The sequence below is a fragment of the Neofelis nebulosa genome, chromosome 7 (assembly GCF_028018385.1).
Source record: "Neofelis nebulosa isolate mNeoNeb1 chromosome 7, mNeoNeb1.pri, whole genome shotgun sequence".
Taxonomy (NCBI): Eukaryota; Metazoa; Chordata; class Mammalia; order Carnivora; family Felidae; genus Neofelis; species Neofelis nebulosa.
This window is the reverse complement of record NC_080788.1, coordinates 138393595-138412222: the sequence shown is the minus strand read 5'-3', so window position 1 is coordinate 138412222 and position 18628 is coordinate 138393595. Positions and strand designations below refer to the sequence as shown.

At 51.4% G+C, this 18628-nt stretch overlaps 1 protein-coding gene across 2 annotated transcripts; it reads left to right on the top strand.

Moving 5' to 3' along the window:
* The first annotated feature begins 353 nt into the window (after nt 1-353).
* SERPINA12 (serpin family A member 12) lies at nt 354-14533 on the top strand. 2 transcript variants are annotated; one of them, XM_058740188.1, is made up of 6 exons: nt 354-588; nt 5639-5762; nt 6313-6963; nt 8692-8962; nt 12635-12782; nt 14062-14533. In XM_058740188.1, exons 2-6 carry the CDS (start codon nt 5753-5755, stop codon nt 14251-14253), a joined length of 1272 nt encoding a protein of 423 aa, XP_058596171.1. In that variant the 5' UTR covers nt 354-588; nt 5639-5752; the 3' UTR covers nt 14254-14533. The 2 variants fall into 2 exon arrangements, with proteins under 2 accessions (XP_058596171.1, XP_058596172.1); XM_058740189.1 differs by lacking the exon at nt 5639-5762.
* The last annotated feature ends 4095 nt before the right edge of the window (nt 14534-18628 follow it).

Below are 18628 nucleotides of genomic sequence, written 5' to 3'. Positions count from 1 at the left end.
TTCTTGAATGAGCACGAACTTTGATGGGAGTGTTTGATTCCCGTCATCCCTAAGAGGAACCATCTATGTAATGATTTCTCTTCCCCTAAAGGACTCCATGCGAGCTCACGCAATGGAACTGATAATTGTAGAGTACTCGAAAAATCGCAAAAGCAAGAAACGGGGGGATGAGGGGAATGACCCCAAGAAACCCAGCTATCTGCCTCTTCCCATCGGTGACAGCGGTGATGTTTGGGCTGAGTATTTAATGTCAGGACTGCGGGTTGGTGCACCTGTAGAATACTCCAAGTCCCAGATCCACAGCGATTGGGAAATACGGTGGTTGCAAAAGATATAAATGGACTTCATTAGAGAAGCCACAACCCAGCAGGTGTGGTCTAAATATCATGCTGCTGCCTCCGGGGATGAGGAGAAGCCCCCGAGAAGTGGCGTGGCCACTGCTCCCAGAGTCTCCATCACCTGCCCACTCAAGCCAGCTAATTTTATTGGCCTTCGGTCTACATTACCAAGAGGCCATGGAAGTATAAATAATAAAGCAAGAAAACCAGATCCATTTGGCTGGCTCAGTGGATTTCTCCTGAATGCGCTGTGAGTATGATATCTTCTCTTTGGAAAAGCCCAGTGTGGTTTGTTTGCTGTCTATTCCAAACAAAGTTTGCTTCAGACCGTGGGAAAATGCGGCGCCGTCCCAGGGTGGGTGTCTTGAAGAAATTCCGGAGGAGTTCCAAATCTGGGAAACCCCTCTCTTGAAGAGCCTGACTGAGCAGGGATTTCCACTCTGATCCGGCAAAATGCATGTCGTGACCTTAGACAGCTCCTTTGTCCTCTGTGCCTCTGTTTCCCCTTTGTGGCACAAGTGGCCCCGAAATCGATGGTCGCTCAGCCTTCCCAACGTACATATTCCCTCATCCTGGAATGAGGTCACTGAAGGCAGGAGAAACGGGCCAAATAGCTGGAAAGTGCTTGAGGATTTGGAGAAGTCTGTGGGGCTGGCTGTGGTCATCGCCTCTCAGGAGACACAGCTCCATGTTTAGGCTCCAAGGAAGGTCACAGGGGGCGTTGCACCTCTGCCCCTGTGCCTGGCACGGAGGGAAGGCTCAAAATATCTCTTAAAAGAATGAAGGCACGGGGCACCTGGGTGGCTTAGTCGGTTGAGCCTCTGACTTCGATTCAGGTCATAGCTTGCGGTTCGTGAGCTCGAGCCCCGCGTCGGGCTCTCTGCTGTTAGTGCAGAGCCTGCTTCAGATGTTCTCTTCCCCCGTCTCTCTGCCCATCCCCTGCTCGTTCTCTCTCTCTCTCTCAATCTCTCGCAAAGATAAACAAACATTAAAAAGGAAAAGAGTGAAGGCAGAAATCTCCAGGGCAAATTTGAGGATGAGACGGTGTCTTTGTGTTCTACCCTCTTTGTTTCCCAGGAAGGAGAGCGAAGTCTCCTACAATAGTCATCAGATTTGGTTCCCGGGTCAGCTCTCACGTCCAGCAGGGGAAGGAGGGTATGTCTCACCACTACTTCGTTCTAAACTTGCTTCAAAAAATAATACTGTCTACTCTGTCTAAAGCGATCTCTTCTTAAAAAGGTATTAACCCCTGGGGCGCCTGGGGCGCTCAGTCGGTTAGGTGACTGACTACGGCTCGGGTCATGATCTCACAGTTCATGAGTTCGAGCCCCGCGTTGGGCTCTGTGCTGACAGCTTAGAGCCTGGAGCCTGCTTCGGATTCTGTGTCTCCGTCTCTCTCTGTCCCTCCCCTGCTCGTTCTCTGTTTCTCAAAAGTCAATAAATGTTTTAAAAAAATGTTTAAAAAATGGTATTAACCCCTTAAAGTAGGTAGACCGCAGAGCGTGCCTGGGACATCTCCTCAAGCCCAGGGTTTGGCGCCGGTCTTCCGGTATGCCAAGGCACATCTTTAGGAAGGGTCCCTCAGGTCCCGCAGTCCAAGGGAAGGCATTAAGTTTATGCAAGTGCTGTGCCCTCCGTGGAGAACTCTGGAAGGGACTGGAAGAAAGCTGGGGTCTCAGAGGGCCCGTGGTTACACAGGGCATGGCAGGACGCCTCTGTCCAGCCTGTGCAGGAAGAGGCCCCTCATGGAGCAAAGAGCACCGTAGCTGGCTGGCAGTCACTCATCAGGGCTCCAGCCACTGGGGAGGGGAGCTCATCCAAAGCACCCTGAACTTTTCAGTCTCATTGGCGTGAAGACAGACACTACATGAGCTTTTTCTTGCCAGGTGGCTCCAAAGAGCCTCCAACCGCTGTGGCCGCTGTATTGTTTTTCCCAAACTACTGGTAAGAGTAAGAATGAAAGGACTTTCAGCATTCTTGTTGAAAGTGATAGCATGTCCCACTCTGCCCACCCCTTAGTCCCTTTGATGGGCAGATCCCAGTTACTGAGCTCATCAGTAGGGTGTGGGAGGGGAGACCAGAGCTCGCTGCGGCAGCCCTGCTGGCCTCTCCCTGAGGCACCCCTGCCTGGGCTCTCCCCGCAGCCCCCCTGCCTGGCCTCTCCCCACAGCGGCCCTCCACATGCAGACTGAGGGTACCTGAGCTGCTCATCCAGAGGGCTCCTCACCTGGCTTGGACCTGTCTCCAAGAGGAATGACTCCTGAGTCAGGGCCATACTATTTATTCCTAACTGGAGGGAATTGTTTCCTGAAATTAATAGGAAGTGTGGGACCAGGATGGTCAGAGAAGAGTTGAAAGATTGATTCCCCCGACGTGGCTCCAACCAGGTTCAGATCTTTTCTTCTTATTTTGTTTATTATTTTATTCGTGAAACAACAAAACACACACACACACACACATACACACACGCTCACTCCAAACTAAAAACCAACAAAGAATTGCTCAACACGGGCAGTCTATCAATTTATTGGGAAACAACCAGTTGTTCAGCTATTTTAATGAATGAAATAAAAGTTAGCCTACTCAGGCATCTGGGACCAGAGCCCATCTGACAAGTCTGAGTCAGTTTAGAGCCCGTGATGATAGATGGAGAGGCCCAGAAATGGGGCTACTGTGGGCCATTTGGGGGGAAGAGAGGCCAGGCTGTTGGGACTCAGTGGGGTGGGGCAGGAGGCCGGTGAGGAGGTGGGGGACGCAGGCTCATGGAGGTGGGGGAAGCTGAGACCCGGCCGGGGTGTGGTCCGCGTCTGCAGGGCCAGGGGCAGTGAGATGAGTAGCCGCAACTGGTGGGGAGGAAGTCAAAATGTCACTCCCCTCCCCATTTAATAGATGAAGAAACTGAGGCTCTGAAGGGTTAATAGGCTTATTCCATGCCACCTAACAGACCCACAAGCAGGAGAGGACCAATATCTACACTTGAAATTCCATAATCAGTTCTTGTTCCAAGAGCTTGGAGAAGTAGAAAACACTTGTAGGGACCACTAACCAAACATTGCTTTAAAAATGTGGTGTGTGTGTGTGTGTGTGTGTGTGTGTGTGTGTGTGTGGTCTATGCCAGAAGCTTCCAGCAGCTTCCCTTCTCTGCTCCAAGGTCTGGCCCCCTGCCCAGACCCATACTCCACTCCCGGTAAGTTGCCCAAAGGCTTTGCACCTCACCTGGCTGGTGAACCTACTGCCGAGAATGTAGGTTCTTTCAGCTCCTTGACTGAGGTGGATAAGTTCTCCAGTCCTGGGTATCGAGAACTAGCATCCATACAGGCGATTATCTATTCCGAATACAAGAAGCTTCTATTTTTAAACCACACAAATTTTATAAATAGTCTAACCCACTAGCCCGAGAGATCGACTCCTTTCTAGTTTCTGTGTTCTTTCCTTTATCCGAAACATCCTCAGGGATTTTATGAATCTTCCTTTTTATTACCTATTTTCAGACAGCTCCTAGAGCCCTTGTGCATCACCATCAATTTTTAATTTTTACTAAAATGTACATCATGAAGAGTATAAGATGCTGAGAGATCACATAAGCTGAGAGAGGGGGATGACCTTTCTGAGTGTCACACAGCCAAGAGATCTGAGATCAGAGCCCAGAGTCCTTACTGCTTGGTCGTTCAGGCATTTTTAAATATACATTTGTATTTTTTAGGATGCTTTTGGCCTTGAGTAGCTGACTACATGACTCACACCAGCACCACTGGGAGTCTGGAGGCAGGGCGGGCTCTGAGTTCACCTAATCTGTCGCCCAGTTCTGGTTTCTCTGCAAAACACTGCATGTCCCTTCTCTGTGTTGGCTTTGCCCCAGAGTCACTTCCCCCATGGGGCAAATGGTAGTCCCTGGCATCCACACCTTCCTGCCCAGGACATCCAGAGAAAGAGAGAGTGCAGCACCCCCATATGCCAACAAAGAGCCCCAAAATTCATTCATTGGATCACATAAGTCATGTGCCCCTCCCTGAACAGCCATCAGGGCAGAACCTCACCGCATCCTGCTTGGATTGGGCCCAGCTCCTGAACCACCACAGTCAGGGCCCCCTTGGAGCTGGAGATAGGGCCCTGCCCCTGAGGCACATGGGCTGTCTGTCTAGGGAGCGGGAGATACCTAGAAATATAAAGTCCTGTTAGGAAAATGGAAGAAATGGGTAGGATTCACTAGAATTTTCAAACACTGGGTCAGAGCCTCTTTGAAGACCCTGTCCACGGTGCTGAAGGCTGTGTCCAAAGGACCTGGCATCGAGGGTTTGAGGACATGAAGAACTTGGGGATTCAGGGCACCCCTAGGTGTAGATCCTGTTCAAGTATTTAGTTACCTTCTTAGTCACTCAACTGGAAAGAGCCCACTAGGTGGGCTCAGTTCCCCTAGGCTGGGGATCCTGAGGTTGGTTGCTAATAGCTCACAACTCCCCTCCCCATTCTGGAAAATTGCCTTCGGTGGGTAGGAGCTAACTGACCTGGGAAGTTCTACCCCAGGCCCTGCATCTTGGGGGGCAGACTGACCATAGCCACTGACAGTTGTCCAAAAGCCAGCCCCCTTTGTCTCACAGGGTCAGTGCTGCCATATGGTTGATGCTCCAGAGCCCTCTCCTGTGGATCAGGCCAAGTCTCCATATTACATGGGGCCACATCCGTGCTCAGCTCTTTCCCTCTCTGTCCTGCTTGCCTCGCTTCCCGAGGGACTCCGCCTACACAGGCAATGAATTCCTGAATTCTCACTGCGGGCTCTGCTTGTTGGGAACCCACTCTAAGACAACCATGAACAGTCTTGACTGTTGAGGAGCACATTATTTCCCATGGATTGCAGATAAATAGAGATATAAGTTACAGGAAAATACACAGTAAAAACAAAGGACGGAGCAAAGAAATATAAATCGGTGTAAAAATCATTGACAGTAGCATGTCCAGCCAGAGAAGTCAACACACTTTTTAGAATATTATGCTTTTGGCATCTGTCTGTAGCCTTAGGACTAGACATTGGGGAAAAGCAGAAAATGAAACTTTTGTCCCCCAAAAGCTCAGGCTTATTGGGAGATGCCGTGTTGAGAAGTGGCAAAAAGGAGCAGGAGTCCTGGGGCCAGGCAGATTTGGCTTTTCTTCTCTGCCTCTCTTTCCTGGAAAAGGGATATGGAAAGAGGTTTATTAGAGACCTGGGCTCTCCTGGGCTGGGTATCCACCACTTATAGACCATGCGATATTAGACAAAGGGATTTATTTCTGCAAATTAGTCAGGATTTTTGTTTGGTTTTAAGGAAAAAATCCAACTCAAACCAGCCAACCCATAAAGGGAAATTTACTGGCTCTTATAACTTGGAGAAACAGAAGTGAGTGAGCTTCGGGTGAAGTTTGATCCATTGACTCCAAAGATGTCACCAAGTATGTCTCCTCTTTCTTTCCATCCTTCTCTCTCTTCTTTCCTTCTATATATGGAACCCATGGCCACACTGAGTTCCAGGACTGTATAATGAAGCCAGACACCCCAAAGTTAAGAGTATTGTGCATTCTCAGGGAAAGACAACAACTTTTCTGATGCTGGTCATTCTCATCCCTTAACCAATCAGTGTGGCAGTGGATGGAGTATTCTGATGGCCTAGCCCCAGTCACATGCCCACAGTGTGGGGTAGTCTTATTATGATCCAATGTAGTGGAGGGAGTTTCTCAAAGGAATTGAGATACCATGATTATAGGATGGGGAGAGGAGTACAAAACCAAGAGATATCTTCTACGCTCGGTCCTCTCATTTATGAAATAAGGACAAGTGTTTCTAGTCCCCAGAGTGATTGTAAAGCGTAAACGCTAAAATGGATGTCAAAGAATTTATAAACCTCACTGTGCTGCTTCTTTCATCTGGTCTTTATGAATAATATAAGGGCAATAAGATTGTTTTGTTCTTTTTTCTACTAACCTCGGGTCTACTACTCAACAGGACAATCGCCAAAGAAAATGAACCCCATCTTGGGCCTGGGCCTACTTTTGGTTGGCCTTCCCACTGTGGAAAGTCTTCAGCAGCCCAACCTCCCTCTGAAGAATCATGTACCAGTGAGCCAGATCGAATCATGGAAGGGAAGGAGGGCAGCCCAGGAGCTCACAAAGAGGAACACAGAATTCGGCTTCAAGCTTTTCAGGAAGCTGGCGTCCAATAACCCGGACAAGAACATCTTCTTTTCCCCCTTGAGCATCTCTTCAGCCTTTGCTATGCTCTCTCTGGGTGCCCAGGATTCCACCCTGGATGAGATCAAGGAGGGTTTCAACTTCAGGGATATTCCAGAGAAAGACCTTCATGAAGCCTTTCATTACCTCATCCACAGGATAAACCAGGAGGGCCAGAACCTGAAGCTGAACCTCACAAACACCTTGTTCATCGACAAGAAGCTGAAGCCACAGAAGAAGTTTCTGACAAATGTCAAGAACCAGTACAATGCAGACACCGTCCCCATCAACTTCCAGAACTTGGAAGATACTCGGAGGCAGATCAATGACTATATCAATGAGAAAACCCAGGGGAAAATCAACAACCTGATCAAGAATATAGATCCCGGCACTGTGATGCTTCTTACAAATTGTATTTTCTTTCTAGGTAAGGCTTGGGGCATGTTGGCATGGAAAGGATAGGATGACCAGTAGACTTAGATTAAAAACCTGGGTTGGCCACTTGCTTGCTCTGTGACCTTAATTCATATGTAATGAAATTATCAGAACTCCACTTTACCTATCTGCAAAATGAGTACCTTTATTCACAACTCATAGGGCATTTATTGGGATCCAAAGTAAAAGTGTATGAGAAACTAATTTGGGGAAGTCTAAATTATTCTCCATATGTGCATTTTCATTATTACTGATTATCCTAATACAACATTGGTTGTAGAGATTGGAGTGACATTCTTTTCCCTGTTTCTTAGATGAGGGATGTGTAGCTTGGAAAGAGATTGATTTAGGGTTACAAAGCCAGTCAAAGCAGGACTAGTCAGGACTAGATTCTAGTCAGGACTAGAATCTACTTCTCTTGACCCGCAGGCTGTGCATTTATAGCACTCCAAGTAGACACCCAGGATGGTAATTGTGTTGATGATGGCGATGAAGTTCACTTTGGTGGGTGTCCTGGTCTCCTTGTCACATTTTGTAGATGTGACAAGTCTACAAGGTGAGAGACTGAATCTGAGGGTGAGAGACTGAAAAAGAAGATGAAAGAATATTCCCAAATCTAAGTTTCATTTACCACCCACCCAGCCAATCACCACCACACACAGCCACTCACATGCCACATGCACACTCAAAGGTTGGCCAACATAGGCAAGAATCAGAGGCCAACAGCCCTCAGATCAGGCAAGATCATGGCGGGGCTATCAGAAACATGGTCCTGAATATGGAAGTTCAGCTCTTCCCAAATCCACAGTGAGACTGATGGCATAGAGGAAAAGAGCAGAGGGAGAGAGGAGAATCTGGAATCTCCCAAAGTTTCTACATCCCCTAGATTTTAAAAGCAATGGCAACAATGATGCTGATGATGACTAGCATGCACTCAATACTCAGTGTACAAGGTCATTGATCTGTGCTGCCTTTCCCACTCAGTCACACAGCAGCCCTCTAAGGTACTCATCAATCTCTTCATTCTTCAGACAAGGACACTGAAGCCGAATGCAATTGAGACACTTGTTCAAGGTCATCCTTCTGGAACAGTGAAGTCAGAAGTTGAATTCAGGGACTTGGCCCTCAGGGTGCCATACTGGGGGCTCTGAGATTAGTGGGTGTGAAAAGACCCAGGTCTCACTTTATGCTAAATGGTATCAAAGAGTAGTCAGGATCAAAATGGAGGGGTCCAAACACCCAGCTTTGAGTGTTCTCTTCTCTTCGGTAGGCTCCCCAAAGCAGCCTGCTCCATCAGTTTTCTCAGTCCTACCTGAGGGCAGCTATTCCAGGACTGACTTAGAACAGAGCTGAGTATTTTCACTCACATAAGACCAAGTAGTTCCTACTAAGTATAGCCCAGGCCTCTCTACTGGGACACAATCCAAGGGCTGTCTCAGCCTCAGCAGCACCTGGGCTTCAGGCAGTCCACAGGTTCCCTCTCAGCCCCGCAGCCCTGATCATGGCTTCTTTGGGAACTGACAGTCAGACCCATGCCACCTTACCAGGAGATTTCAGGGTATGGCACATGGGCAAGGATTCCTGGAGACGTGTCCTGATATCCCAGAGTATCCAAACCCCGTCCTTGAATCCACCTGGATAGAGATCATCGGTTAGCTGGGTCCAGTCACCTCTTCCCTTTCAGGAAACTCATGTGACTTTGTCCTTCTTCAATCCTAAGCCAGGTGGAAACAAGAATTCAATCCAAAAGCAACTAAAGAGGAAGACTTCATCCTGGATGGAAACAAGTCAGTGAAGGTGCCCATGATGTTCCGCGGGGGCATATATGAAGCCGGCTATGATGAACAGCTCTCCTGCACTGTCCTGGAAATGCCCTACCAGGGCACCATCACTGCCATCTTCATTCTTCCTGATAAGGGCAAAATGAAGAATGTGGAGGAGGCCATAAAGACGGACACTTTGGCCAGATGGAAAAAACTAACAACACGAAAGTAAGAGGGTGCCTGCCATACTCAACAACTCCCTTCTTCCTTTTTACTTCTTCTAGTCCAGATCTATTGAGCTCTAACCCCATGACCAAGTCCTATTTTTGGGCTCCGTGATGAACTTGTATTTTGGTAGGAAGTAGACCAGAAGACGAGTCCTAGGAATAAAGCAAAACACTTGTTCTTAGAGGGAGATGGTTATATCATAAGAGTGGAGTGGACAGAGAAAAATCATGGTGGGCAGTGGTGGGGGGCGGTGCTCTATGGAGCAGGTGGCATTGGGGTTAAGTCTTCAAGGCTGAACAGTGGTGTGTGCGGATGAGAGAGAAGTGATGGAATCCTAGGCAGGGAGAAACTGCAGGGACAAACGTGAGGTGTCAAAGGGAGTTGTCTGTTGTACACAGAATCATGGTTTTAACTGTAATGTTATCATAAAACGGGTGAAGTGCAGCCCAAATAAGTTATACTAATAACAGTTGAAGGACTAAAGCGAGTAACTAATTTTTTTAAACATAAAATTAGAACAGATTTAAGATGAGCCTACAGAATTCTTCTCAGGCACTGGCTTAATAGTAGATTTTCTTGGGAAGAGTGAGGGCTGGGGACTCGGCATCAGTGTCGACTTGGTGTCAGTGTAGATGTGCATGGTGCCTGGGCAGCTTCAGGGCCAGGACAAGCATATGGCAGCTGGAAGTGCACAGGAGCGTATCCCCGGAGCAACTGTTGAACACGTGTTGGATCTCTAAATTGAGCGGAAAGCTCATGAAAGAGAAATTCCAGTTCTGAAGGCCTCAGATAAAGTCACCGTATCAGAATGGGGAGGAACAGCAGGCTAGATGGTAGGTCTTCCCAAGAGGGCTGCTATGTCTTGGGATCTGCACAGCACCCCCCGATCCTCCCTGCTGAAAACCAGGGCCCGCGGTGGGTAATGGCATCTGGCCCCTGAAACGGGAGGAAGTGTCTGGGTTCCAACCTTAGCTGAGACCCAGTTTTCTCTTCTGTGGCATGGTCCACTAACGCCGGCCTCAAAGGACTCTTGAGGGGATCAAATGTGCCGTAGCAAATCATGACCCCACGGAAGGCACAGACCTTTGCCTTCCAACGGGTTGAAGAGGCAGGGTTCCAAAGTTCTCAGAAGAGCATCTGAACTTCAGGTTTATTGAAAGACCGGCGTCTTGTAGGTCTGGTCCCCTTACCTACGTGGTGAACCTCCGGGATGGCAGCCCATCGGTTGAAGATGAAGGCACATCTCTCTTAACCTGGGGATTCCACCAAGGGGGCTGGCAGTTTCCAGCCTGTGCCCTCCAATTTCTGAGTTCACAGAGGTGCCTTGGGGAATGAAGGGTACGGAAGGGTGTGAAAAGTGGGCTGCACACCCTCCACCCACACTTTATCCAGAAGTCCTGGCTTCATGAGACGTGACCTCCATAAGGTCACATTTCTCTTAGTATTCAAATTATGATGACCAGAGACCCTGCAGCTGGGCTGGAGGGACTCAACATCCCCATCTCTAGGCTATTCCTACCAGTTTTCCATGGGGCGCAGCTCTGGTCCCAGCAACTGGTGCTGCATGTGGCCTGTGCCCAAGCCCCTCTGCAGCCCTTGGAGCTGAGACTGCCATCAGGACACCGGTTCCTGGAAAACTGTGGCCATCTCTCTGGTTTCGGGAGAGGGGCCCACACTCCACCCTTTGTGAGATAGGCCCTTTGAGATTTCCTGCAGGCCAACAAAGGCCTTCCTGGAGGTTTGGGCTTAACACAACCAGAGATCTTCGCAGAGGCCCGGGGATACTCATAGCGCATAGAAGCAGCTTCTTGTGAAGTCCAAGCACAGGCAGCTCATAGGGGTTCCTCCACAGTGCATCCTAGCTGGCTCCTGTTCCTGACCCTCCCACATCATGGTAGGACTGCAACCGCTTCCCAGGGGACTCCTGGCACCAACTCCTGTGACCCCCGCCCCACACCAGGAGCATATCCTTCACGAAGTGGACAAAATGACCGTTTTCAGCCCTAAGCAAGAGCGTGTCGAGCCTCTCTGGTCAGCACCCTATTGTGGCTCCCCATTTCACTCAGAAAAAAATGACCCAGCTTGCCTGATTCCTTTGTCTCCTTCAAAGTTTCTCCAATCTTCCCTGTGTCTCAGCATCCCTAATTCCCCCAAGTTGATCTGGATTTTTTCCCATCGCATGCATTGCCTCCTTATACACAGGCTCCCCGTCTATGCATCGATGCTTATGGGATGCTTTTCATCATTTGGGTTTTCTTGTCTGTCTTCCCTGCTAGAGCACACACTCAAGGTCACGAGCTTTGCCTCTTTCATTCACACATGCATCCAAGCACCTCGAACACCACCCCCTGTATACAAGAGGCACTTAATTTGTTGAGTGAATGAATGAGTGGGAAGGTAAGTCTTGGAGCCACAGGCCTGTGGCTGGTATTTAAAGCCCTGACACTGAATGAGATCCTTCTGGAGGGAGGAAAGATAGAAAATAAGAGGACCGAGGGGGTGGGGCTTGGAGCATCACAGACAGTACAGATGGGCAATGAGGTGATGCTGGCAAAGGGGGAGAGAAGGAGTGGCCGGTGAAGGAGAGAGAGCTGGACTCAGGTTGGAATGCTTCCACGTGGAGAAAGGGGACCCACTGTCTGGGAGCTGTCTCCTGGGTCAAGCAAGCAGAGGTCAACGGTGGCCCTGGACAGTGGGATGTTGATGGCAAAGGTCTAGGTGGAGTGGGCCGAGAAATAGTGGGAGAAGTAGAGATCTCTGGCAGAGATGATTAATTTCTGCTATGAAAAGGAGGACAAGAAATGGGCTGGGAGCTGAGAGGTGACTCGGGGCCAGGGGAGATGAGTTTGCTTCTGTTCTGTAGGACAGAGGTCATCAGAGAACATGACCTGTTCCTGGGGGGTGATCGGGCAGATAGCATTTATGATGGGGGCTGCAGAAGAAGAGAAGAAACGTGGGCAGGAATGAGGTTGCGAATAGGCAACAAGAAATAGAGTTTAGAGTCAGGTGGACAGGAACCCAGGGCCCACGGGTACCCCAGGGCCCCTGGCCCCAAGCCCCAGGTGGGGAGGCCAATCCGGATTCCACCTGCAGGGGATGCGAAGCCACCAACCCATGGGTGAAACGAGAGACACTTGCTGGTTGGTCACCAGCTGCTCAGTGCCTACACGCGTTTGCTTTAGCATGCTTCCTGCCTCAGGCTTGCTGTGATTGGCATCATCATTTCGCCCAAGGGGCTTAAGGACGTGAGATCATTTGTTCCAAGAGTCAGAATGGATTTGAACTCAGTTCTGCCTGGCTTCAGATCCCAGGACCTTGCTGCCTCTGGCATCTGGCTCGCTGGGTCAGGACTGGTTCAGGGCTTGGGCGAGGCTGAGACTGCGGTGGGGACACCTCAACGTCTGTGGCCCATGGGGCCCTGAAACAGTGGAAACTTGAGAACATTTCTGTGGATGAGGGCTCTGGGACAGGTTTGATAGGGAGAAGGGACACAGTTGAGAGGTGTGTTGAAGCCAGGGTCCCAAGGTCAGAGTCCCTCCTCACTCTGGGGACAGAGAGAAGGTCTGAGACCCTCAGTGCTGAGAGGGCCAATGTCCCACTCATCTCTGCCTTGCGCCTGCCCAGGGAAGCAGGGACACCCTGCTGCTCACCTGTTACTCCCATCTCCCCCAGGGTCGTGGACATATCTTTGCCCAGATTCTCCATCACCGGGACCTATGACCTGAAGAGGACGCTGTCCTACCTGGGTATCACCAAAATCTTTGAGGAGCATGGTGATCTCACCCGGATCTCCCCTCATCGAAGCCTAAAAGTGGGTGAGGTAAGCGGGCCTGGCCTGGATGCCACCCCCTCCCACGGGGAAACTTCGCACAGCCCTGGGCCAAAGCCATTGTCACAGCAGCCATACGAGCCAGGTCTCATCCCTCCAGTCAGGCCGGGTGCCAGTCCAGCTCTGTCCTTAACCAGCCATGTCATCCTGGGGGGACCACATAACTTCCCCATGCCTCATGTTTCTGGTCTTTGGAGTTGGAAATACCAAGCTCCTGATGCTATTTTGGAAGTCGATTCTGCGCAACGAACGACTGCTCAGGGCCTGGAACATTAATCAAGGCCTAGGACTGGTCTAGCTCGGACCCAGAGTCTGTCCCAAAGGCCTCACGGGCTTGTTGGGAGTAAGCCGCAAACATGTTCTACGTGAGCAGGCCAAGGGCCCCGTGATTTCCAACGAGGCTGAACGCCTGTGTGCTGGGGGCAGAGAGAACCGCATGGGGTGGTGTCCTGGGATATAGCAGATCTCAGACAGGACCTTCAGTTAAATCCCAATTTCAGATACGTGACAAATAGTTTCTTTAGTCCAGAATATGGGATATACTTACACTAGAAGAAAGTCATCATTTCCCCGAAATTCAACTTGAATTGTACATGCTATATTTTATCTGGCAACTCTACTTTTAAGCTAAAAGGGCGTTGGGGGTGGGGAGATTTCAACAAGCAGGGATAGGCGTAGGGAGGATCTTCCATTAAAGGGAACGGCTTGGCCAAAGCCTTGCAGGCTGGAGAGCACGGCGTCCCGAGTGGTGGAGACTGGCTGGTGCTACATGGGAAGTTCAAGCCGATCTGGAGAGATCTTGGTTGCCAAGCCCAGCTGACAGCAGGCACTGATTCGGATTTATCTGGGGGATTTATCTGGGGTCTCAGTCATCTCCAACGGCTCCCCCAGAATCTGGCTCCTTCCTCGCTGTCCTCCAGGCAGATGAGAGGACTGTGGACAGGACTTGGTGGGGATACGATCCCCTCCCTTCCATCTAGCTGAGGTTCAATAGACTCCTGCCCTTACACCCCTCGACACTTCCCCGTAATTCACGGAAGGTTAGCAAACCACCCCACCCTCCCCGCTGCAGCTGGCACTCCCCTCGCCTCACTCTTTCCTTCATGCTGTTTGCCCATATCCTTCTGCAATGGCGGCAGAAGAACGAGGAGCCCCGGGGCAGCTGGCACCAGCCAGGTTACTGCCGTGCTGGGCAGCCTTGGCCGCGACCTCTCCCTCTCCGGAGCTCCGAGGAGCTTGGTGACACTGACCGCACCCCTGATTTCTGCAGGCGGTGCACAAGGCAGTGCTGAAGATGGATGAGAAGGGGACGGAGGGCGCAGCGGGCTCCGGAGCACAGACGCTGCCCATGGAGAAGCCGCTCTCCATCACTATAAACAGATCCTTTTTGGTGCTTATTAAGGATAGCGTCCTGTCTACTATAATCTTCATGGGAAAGATTACTAATCCTACTGGGGCGTAACGGGGACTTCCAGCGATGGCTCGGGGCTGAGAACGTTTTGTCTGCCTGAGATCGGGATTGAGGACCTTCTAATCTAATCCTACACCATCAAGAGCTCCCAAGACCACCGTCCACACAGGCAGCACGGCTGGCTTTGGGGGCTCCTGTGCCTCAGCCCTCTCCCTGCCCTTTCTAGTGTAGGACTCGGACCCCCACCACCACCCACTTGGCTGGCTGTGATCTTCTCTCCCCGGAGAGGCAGAGGGGCTTCGTGATTTAATAAACACCCCCTCAGTTCTGCTGTCTGTTGGTGGATAATTTGGGGAAAGCAATGAGATGACATGAGCATCCAGACTTTGGAGGGAGAGACACTTGGGTTCACATCTTAGGAACAGAGTATCTCTGGGAAAGCCACATACCTCCTCTGAGCCTCTATTTCTGTGTTCCTGAAACGAGGGCAGTGACAAGTCCCTTCTGGGGCTCTGAGGAAACTAGCAGCCTTCGTTGGAAAAGTTAGTTCCCCTTGGTGAGCCCTTAGCCTTGGATCTTTGGTATGCGATCTACAAAGTTATGTCGCCCACCGTGTCCCCATGGGAACTCCAGGATCAGCCAGGCATCTAGTTGGAGGGTAAAGTAGGGGTGGGGCTGGCCCAGCGCTGGGGGGGGTGGAGCCTGGAATAGCAGGGACGAGGGTTCAGTGCCAGGTGTATCTGATTCCAGAGCCCACAGAGAAGAGCCTGGGGTTTGAACCTGTCATCGAGCTCAGCTCAAGAGTGAATGGGGTGGGGGGAGGGGGTTCCCTGCACCTGCCTAGAAAATGTGGCCCTTCAAGATCTGTCCCACATGCCCATGGAGCTATCTAGATTAGAAGCATGGGAGCCCTCGTTTCCAGCAGCTGATTCCTTTGCCTCCTGCAGTAAATGCCCACTGCCCACGTGTTTTGGGGGGAGGGGATCCTGAGTGGCATGGCCACGAAGAAGCCTGAGCTGGCATCAGCTGGCATCCCCTGGGGGTGCCTAGCAGCTCACCGCTTACTGTGCCTTTTGTGTTCTGGTCACAGCTGCCCCGTGGGGTGGCCAGAATGGACAGACGTGGAAACTGAGGCAGAGCCATAAAGTGACTTTCCTACGGACTTGTGGTTTGCCGTGGGCCACAAGCACTTGTCTTCTGGGCCAGGGCAGGGAGGGGTTCCACGTGGACTTGGGGGCCTGGCTAGCCACTCCTGAGCTCCTCTCCCAGCTAAGAGAGCTGCCCAGTCCACTTCAGCATGGGTGTATCCAACGGGCACCCTCTCTTCCGTCCTGGGCACCCCCAGGGCCCTGGAGACGCAGCCCACACGTGGGCTGGCGGAGGAGGTCGTCTGGAGAGGGATTGGGCTACTTTATAGTGTGGTGAGGGCTAAGATGGGGGGGCACCAGAGTAAACACCCCTATTCGAGAGGGTGGGAGACAGAGAAGGCTGAGACCCTGTGCCAGTGACACAGATGTGGGGCAAAAAGCAGGGAATCCCTGCAGAGCACATTGTTGACGGTCACCATTTCCCCTGCACCAGCCTGAGGGAGTTGGGGGGGGGGGCGGTGGGAAGATACCAGATACACACGGGAACCCTCAGTGGTCGGCTCGGGTCTGCGACATTATCCACTGGGGACAAGGGACAGTCAGACAAGCCACATAGTAGCTGGGTGGCTTGGACATGTCACTTAACCCCCCTGAACCTCATTTACTTTACTAAAACACGTGTAATAATACCTAGGTCCTGGGGCTGAGGAGCTCTGAGGGTTACAAGGCGTGACATGCAATCCATGCCCGGCACATGGCAGGCATTCAGCAGTGGCCCCTGTTATGCTCTCCTCCCACCGTCCCCCAAGCGTCTGAGATGACGAGCTCTTTTCCAAAACTCAGTGCTCCGGGCCCTTGCCTTGGCATTCCCCTCTACTGGGAATGCCCTCATCCTGCCTAACGAGCTCCTGCTCGTCCTCCAGCGCCCAGTCCATTAGGATATCTCTATGAGACCGTTGCTACCTTTCCGGCATCTTCCAAGCAGCCCCTCAATAAAGCACTCACCTCCGTGGCTCCTGGGTCTGAATTTCCCCTCCACCCCCACGCGGGCTGCAATCAATCCTGCATTAAGCAGCGATTTATGGGGCGACAGCCTGTGCACCGGTGGCCGTTACAAACAGACCTGGCCCCTGCCTCCGTGACATTACTATCCAGCGGGAGAAACAGCCGTGAGTTGCAGACACACACACGTGCATTTCTGATCACGAGCTCCGGTGAGCATGAAAAAAAAGACAACCCTGGGGGCCTTCCAAGGTAGGTAATGGGGGTCCGACCCGGTCTGGGGGCTCCGAGAAGGCTGAGAGAGCTCCAAATGCTGGGAGCTTATCTGTTCTTGAATCGCCACAGTTAAACCTGCACGCAGGTATGACTGCCTCAGTGTGGTTAGCGATCTAGAAAATGCTGGCTGGGCTTCCAGATAGAAGTTGAGCACAAGCTCCAACGCTCACTGGTCTTCCCTCTGACCAACTTTATTGTCAAAGTGACTGTTGCACATCTTAAATACTTTTCAGACGATGTCCCACCTTCACAGACATACTTTTGCTCTGCACGACAGAAAGAAATCCTATCGTGGGGGAAAGAAAGAGGAAGAACTTGGAGTGGGAACACAGACAGACTCCGCCAAGCAGGGGAAACAGCAGGTGCAGAGGACCTGGGGCAGGCAAGCGGCAGGGATGAGGAACTGAAACGAGATTAATTTGGCCAGAACAACAAAATAAAGCAGGAGGAGGTGGGCAGTGAGTGAGCCTGGGGCCTCGGGGGCTACAGGGAGAACGCTGATCTTTAACCCAAGAACCACGGTGAGCTGTCACCGGTGCTGAGCTGGAGGGTGTCTTGGGCAAACACATGTGTTTGTAAGTGTCCCTCTGGCTGCAGACTGGGGCGTCCCTTGGCCCCATTGCCTGCAGGCCATGTGTGTGTTTGCTGCAATGAAAGACTGGCACAGCAGTCCCCTTGCTCAGGACACGGCCAGCCCCCCCTCCAGAGCTCCCCACTCCTCTAGGACGGAAGGCCATTGCCCGGGGGGACTGGCCATGCCTGCTTCTCCCCCTGGGGATTGCCGCCTCCCTGCACCTGCTCGCTCCACCCCACCCTGCTCTTGCTCCCCATTCTCTGCTACGCCCACCAGCTCCTTTCAGCGTGTTACTCCCGCTTCCAGAAAGATCCACGCCTACTTCTGCTAGAACACCTTCACAGGCCACCTTTTTGTGGAGGGACTGACCCCACGGATGAATAAGTGAGTAAATTCGCCATTGAAGCAACCAACACTGACTACCTGCCTCCCACGGGACTGGCATCGTGTCGGTTTTTCCACCAAGAAACCACCCCGCCACCCCTTCAAGCTGGGCGACGGTTCCATTCTACGGATGAGAAAACCGAGGCTCAGGAAGACCACGTAACTTGCCCAAGTTCCCACAGCTGGAAAGCCACAGATCTGGGACTAAATGCAAATCCCCTGAGCATTTCACTTTTTCTTCGTCCACCACCCCCCCCATCCAGCAAATATTTTCTGAGTGTCCGTCCTGTGCAGGGACCGTTCTAGGGGCTTGAAACGCATCAGTGGACAAAACATACAAAACGTCTTGCCCCCCCCCAAGGGTTCCAAGCTAGCAGACAGAGGCATATGATAAACAATAGGGTTAATAAATGAAGAAGACAGGTGAGGGTGGTCGAGGTGCCGGTGGGGCTGGCGGGGGTCAGCTCGGCCTCCCTGAGAAGAGGACGCCTACTGCTCAGACAGTAGATTCTGTGATTCTGCTCTCCACGGCTTCTGTGGCACGATCAGCTTCCGGAGACTTCTGGCCCCAGGAATGCCCGCCAGGAGTGTACTTGACGATAGGAGCAGGGTTACAGCCCCAGCCAAGAAGGGAAGTGCCCCCATCAGTGTCCCACCTTTGCGATGACGGGGTGGCCCCGGATGATCTCCAAAAGCCCTCCTGTCTCCAACAACACTTTGACATTCGTCTTGGAAATGATAGAGCCTGCTCCAAAGTTTCACTGCCATGCGTTCATTTAGCCAGCAAATACTTAACAAACATTAAGTGTGCCAGGCATGGTCCCAGGCGTGGAGAAGCCAGATGAGAGCTTAGGGACCCATGGCCCTGCTGCCTCCCATTCAGGCCCAGCTGGGTCACATCAGTGCTCAGGGGCGACAGTAGGAGTGTGAGGCCGGGACTCCCTTCTCTTTGGGAAACATGCTGTCTATTTCCACTCAATTTCCTCCTTTACTTTCAGTCCCAAGCCGCTCTTGATATTGCGGCTGAATCCACATCTCTTTTGTGCTACTCTTTACTCAAGATGGATCTTTAAATCAGTGTACGTTAAAAAGAAAGCAATCG